Source organism: Triticum aestivum, chromosome 5D (assembly GCF_018294505.1).
Source record: "Triticum aestivum cultivar Chinese Spring chromosome 5D, IWGSC CS RefSeq v2.1, whole genome shotgun sequence".
NCBI lineage: Eukaryota > Viridiplantae > Streptophyta > Magnoliopsida > Poales > Poaceae > Triticum > Triticum aestivum.
Genome location: NC_057808.1, coordinates 52,037,723 through 52,043,556, shown reverse-complemented (window position 1 = coordinate 52,043,556; position 5,834 = coordinate 52,037,723). Strand labels below are relative to the sequence as shown.

The 5,834-nt window shown below is 42.5% G+C and overlaps 1 protein-coding gene across 1 annotated transcript; it reads left to right on the top strand.

The window, feature by feature from the left end:
* Positions 1 to 2,188: 2,188 nt before the first annotated feature.
* LOC123119391 (uncharacterized) lies at positions 2,189 to 5,477 on the top strand. The gene is made up of 2 exons (XM_044539187.1): positions 2,189 to 2,558; positions 5,175 to 5,477. The coding sequence occupies exons 1-2, from the start codon at positions 2,245 to 2,247 to the stop codon at positions 5,182 to 5,184; spliced, it is 324 nt and encodes a 107-aa protein (XP_044395122.1). The 5' UTR covers positions 2,189 to 2,244; the 3' UTR covers positions 5,185 to 5,477.
* The last annotated feature ends 357 nt before the right edge of the window (positions 5,478 to 5,834 follow it).

Sequence of the window (5,834 nt, the reverse complement as noted above, 5' to 3'; positions counted from 1 at the left end):
GGCGCGTCGGGGAGGAGAGAGGGAGAGAAGACAGAGTAACGGGTCGGGGGTAGGCACCGTTAGGTACTCTCCACTTTGCCGTCCGCCAATCTTTGCCGTCCGCCTTTATGTCTAGCAGACGGCAAAGAGGTGGGGCGTTAAGTTTTTTCCAAACGGGCGGGGGTGGGGGCCACCTCTCTCTTTGCCGTCTGCCAAAGAGCTCGCAGATGGCAAAGACCTGTTTTGTCGTCTGCCATTTCTTTGCCGTCTGCTTTTGGATAGCTGATGGCAAAGAGCTGGCAGATGGCAAATTGGCTGATTCCAGTAGTGCATCAACCGCGTTGATAAAACGCTTCCGCTTTCGGTACGTGTACACACTCTCCCGGCTCGTTGCTATGCATCACATAGATAGATCTTGCGTGATCGTAAGTAAATTTTTTGAAATACTGCGTTCCCCAACATGTAGGCCTGTCCCATTTGGCCAGATTTCCCTCGTTTTGCCATACAAGCCAAAATGCAATTCCAGAATAGCATAGGGATCTGAGTGAAAACATAGGGAAAAACAAACAATCTAGACCCCGAAAGCGCATAGCTAGCCAAATAGGCTGCCCTGGCACGGCACGGCCCGACCCATGCTAATCGTGCCAGCACAGCATGGCCCACAGGGGCATGTTTAGTAAGCGGGACGTGTCGTGTTGGCCCACGTGCTGCGCCTCCAGGCCCAGGCATGATCTAAACGGACCGACACGTTAGCCCGTTTAGCACGCTGTGCTGCACATTCTCAACCTGTTGGGCTGATTTTTAGGACTATTGGGCTCTATTTTAAGTATATATATGTATATACATATTCTGAAAAAATATAAAAAAGTAAACGGGCCATGCTGTGCCGGCCCACGTGCCCGGCCTCCAGGCCCAGGCGTGCCGGGCACGGCCCATTTAGCCCGTGGAAAATCCTATACGACGCACTCTACATTAAAATGTGGGGTATCACACACCGTTTCTTAGCGATCGAATGAGTCGGGCCAGCCCATTAAAAGCGTTCCACTGGTCCCGGTTTTGGGAACCTACCTGCTGGAAGGTTCCAGCCGGTTTTTCCCGGTTTTGGGAATCTTCTAGTAGGTTCCTGAACCGATTTTTCTTTTTTCTTGTTTGTTTATTATTTTCTCTCTTTTTTCGTGTTCTTCTTTCTTTCTTTTTCCTTTTTTTGTGTTTTTGATAAAATGTTCTTAAATTTCAAAAAAAAAATTGATCTATAAAAAAATGTTCAAAATTTCAAAAAATGTTTCCATTTTCAAATTTTATTCAGAAATTCAAAAAATGTTACCTTTTTCAAAAAATGTTTGCACTTTTCAAAAGTTGTTCAGAAATTCAAATTTTGTTCAAAATTTCACAACTTCTCAAATTTTGTTCAGTATTACGAAAATTGTCTCAAATTTATAATAATAATCGGGTTTCAAATTTTGTTCGGGAGTTTAAAAAATGTTCATGTTTTCAATTTTTGTTCTGGGATTTTAAAAATTATTCGCAATTTTCAAAAATTGTTCATGCTTCGAATTTTGTTCTGGTGTTTAAAAAATATTGGTATTTTCAATTTTTGTTCGGGAGATTCCAAAAAAGTTCCCATTTTTAAAAAATGTTCGCGTATCCAAAAACTGTTTTGCCATTCAAAAAATGACCGTATTTTCAATTTTTTTTGGGGGGGGGGATTAAAATTGTTTCCGTTTCCAGAAATTGTTTGTGTTTTTCGAAATGTTTGAGTTTTACAAATATACACATTTTCGAAAAGTGTTTGCGGTTTGATGTACAGAATTCACTTTTTCTCCAAAATAATATTGCACGTTCAAAATTTAAAAAACGTTCGTATCCGTGGTTGGTTTGGTTCTTAAGGATTTCTGCTGCCCATTTTAAACGCCTGCTTAAGTGGTAGTACTACGACTTGTGAAGCGCGTGGTCTTGTGTTCGAATCCTGCTTGACGCATTCTTTTTTGCGGGCGAGCGCTCTAGTTTCTTCGCTAGCCGGAACGGGAGAGCCACATGGGCTGGCCCAGTCGGGGAGACCCGCTGTGCGTTCCCTCGACATTTTGCCGCAGTTAGCGGCAGATAGGAGCTCCCCCGTGCCTGGCCCATGGCAGGCCGTGCCGATGTGCTCGCGGGCTGGCCTGGTTGGCTCGGCCCGTTTGGCCAGCTACACGAGAGCGAGTCGTCCCGAATCTCGACGCAACGGTACCCCCGGCAGGCACTCATTCAGGAGCGAGCGAGCGAGCGATGCAGGCACTAGCACGAGCGGCGCGGGGGTTCTGGCCGGCGGCGGCCGCGGCCGCGGGGAGGGGGAACCGCGGGCAGGTGCAGCCGTCCCGGGGGATCGTGGTGCATGTGAGGGATGGCAACCTGGAGCGCGCGCTCCAGGTGATGGAGCGCAAGATGCGGTCCAGCGGCATCGAGCGGCTCATCAAGCGCCGGACGGAGCACCACGTCAAGAACTCCGAGAAGCGCGTGCTCGCGCGCAAGGCTCTCATGGCGCGCGTCCGCTCCCAGGAGCTCGGCAAGAATCTCCGCGATATCCTCATCAAGAAGATCAGGTCAGTGCCACTGCCACTGCTCTCCAAGTGCTCGACGAAATGTTGGTTGCGGCTTTAGCTGTAGGGCCGTGTGAAATTAGGCGCGTTTTGCCAACAAGGATGTGGGTTAGAATTCTCGTAGCAGATGTTTGATGAAATGCTTGAGTTGAGATTAATTACAGGATCATGACAGCATCGGTAGGGGTGGCAAATATGTGCTTACTAGTACTTTAGTACTGTGGGCCGTTGAACATGAAGCAGATTTTACTAATTCGTCGGGTGAATTAGGTTGGCCTCGGATTAGAGATCCACAGACAGTCACATTGGCAATCCTATCACCGATGTTCTTTAAATGTGATGCGTATTAGGAAGGAATAGATAAAATTGCAAGCCCATGGTCCACAAACTTATAATAATCTAGTAAAGATTCTCAAAATAATAATAATAATCTAGTAAAGGGAATGACAGTTTGGTCACTTTAACGATCTACAAAAGATTGTTTAAACCCTTGAATGTTGGCTTAATTTATCAGTTCACCATTACTTGATCTGAAAATAGCTCCATACATGTTGTGTTGGCAAAGTTATTCCACGGGAAGTCCACTTTCTGTCCGTTTGCATCAGTGTCGAGCATATGGCATAACCCTATGATATTTAACTGAAATCGTTAGATTAACTCTATACAAGTCATCTGGTCATGAGGTGTAATGCAAATGTAGAATGTGATCCGCGCTCCATTCTAAATCATTTGAAGTTCTATTTTGCCCTGATTCAAACTTCTTTAAGTTTGACAAGTTTGACTAGGTCTATTCATAAATATATCAGCATCTACAACACCAAATTAGTTTTGTTAGATTCATCATAAAATATATTTTTGTGCTATATATATGATGTTGTATATATTATCACATTTTCCTATAGGCATGGTCAAATGTAGACAAGACCGACTTAGGACAAAAATCAAGTGTCAAGTATGCACTTCTGAACTGGTGTGAATTGTCCCATTTCCTGATGACTTGGGCATACTGAATCTCATAGTGACAACATGTACTTACGAGTTGTATGAGACATGTATAAGCCAAATTCTGCTGGGCTGCCATTTCTCATTTACTATCATTTAAAAAAATACATGCTAAACAAAGTAAAGCTAATATCCTGGTAAAAATGAAAAAGACAATCTAATCGTGTCCTATATTGTCACTGAGGAGGTTAATTTAAGTTGATGTCGAGTGTTAGAAAGTACTCCCTCTGTAAACAAATATAAGAGCATTTAGAACACTACTTTAGTTATCTAAACGCTCTTATATTTCTTTACGGAGGGAGTACTTATTAGAACCAATTCCTGCAATTAATTGCACTAATTGAAAAGACCAGCTGAACTAGCGAGTGCCAACTTTCTGCTTAGCTGCAACCTGATCACTACCTTTGTCTGATGCGACAACATTGCTTCCTGATCAAGCAGTTGGGTCATGGATGGTACAATTTGAATTGCTACTCCCAGGATTGCCTTGAGGTAGTAAAACATTTAGTGGATATAGCTAGTGTAGCATATATTTACTGATGAACTAAATCAGTGGAGAATTGCAAATGGAAACAGTAAAGATTCAAATCTAGGCCATACTGATAGTAATACAGCGAACAGGTATGATACAATAACTTTATCTGTTCGCTTACGATTGGGTCATTGCATAGTTTATGGAGTACCTACATCTGTATTCACGTTATTGTGGTTATTGAATATTTATATCTGATGCTTCATCATGGAAAATTTTATGACACATGTTACTGCACTGATCACACGTTTGAGATAATCAGATAATGCAGGCAAATAATTCATTTACAGACTCATTGATGACAGTATGACCACACACGTGCAATCGTTGTACTCCAATGTTGTATATATATGTAGTTAGGTTCATACTAGTCCAGATTGGGGCGCTGTGCTGTAGCTCCGTATCTATGTAACTTAAAGCCCTGTTCGGAGTCCCTCCGCTCCGGGAGCAGGCGGAGCTGCATTTAAGAAGCACGGAGCTGCAGTCCCTCCACTCCGCAGCTCCTCGTATTTTTAGGTGCTGGTGGGTTGCCGAACAGACCTTTAGTATTGCTTCCAGATACATGCTACTGCATTGGATTGGGCATGACGAGTAATGGGCAAACTGCTAGCGTTTACTGATATGGAAAGTTGATTATGCTAAGCAGACTGTAAATCTTACTACAAGGCATACCATTTATGTGATTATCACACCACATCAGAGTGAGAAGTCATTTTATTTAATTGATTTATCTGTCTGTATAGAAGGGAACAAAAAAAGAAATAGAATTCCATTTTAGTAGGAGGTACTTAAGGTGTACTGTTTTTGTGATATTGTTTGCACTTCGCGCAAACTATTTCTACAAGTGCTTGAAGGTGAAAACGTTCCCATGATGGAAGTCAATTATGTAGGTTTATAATGTAGTTTAATAGGTTCTCTAAAGTACATAGTCATGGGGCCTAATTCCGTATTAGTATATATTTACATTTTGTCGAAAAAACACATTGTGGCATTATGCTCCATGAAAACCATCAGGCGTGTTAACTATTGTTGTATGAATCACATTTTTTTCTATCTGTTTATTGAAGAGTGTTCGCTTTGTGCAGGGGTCAGTAAGGGCATCTCTCAATGGGCAGCATTTCAGCGACATTCGACGGTACTACAGCAGGGTTACAATGCTATTTCTTCGTGGGTGCATCATGTTGAACATGTAATCAATCTTCATGGTGGAATTTAGTAATTGAACTGACTATTTTCTTTTTCCAACTATGGATCTGTTTAGAGCTGCGTTGATAAATGCTCACATGTGTGCCAGGAATCTGTTCATTTCTTGGATCACACACAAGTTTGCGATAAATTATTGAGGAATTTTTGTGGTACACCTTAGTAATGTGTCTGGGTCTCTGTGCTATGAGGGCATGTGCTCTGTGCATAATAATTCAGACCGTGTGTGGCTGATGGAACACATACACGTACGTAGCAAATTACGCACTTCGTTTCCATCTATAACTCCCACAAATCACCGCCTTGGTTGCAGGTTTGCAACAGATGACGGCGCATTAAGCTCCTCGCCATAGGAGATATATGCGGCAAAGCTGGCTAAAATGGACAAAAGTAGTGAACAATAGTACACCAATCATTTTGTTCTATGATTTAAATCATTTTTTTTCAAATGGCTTAAAAGGCTTATTGCACCTGATCATCAATTTTGATTGCATTTGACATGTTTCGGGTATAAAAACGTTGTACCTGTCACAGATGGCTAG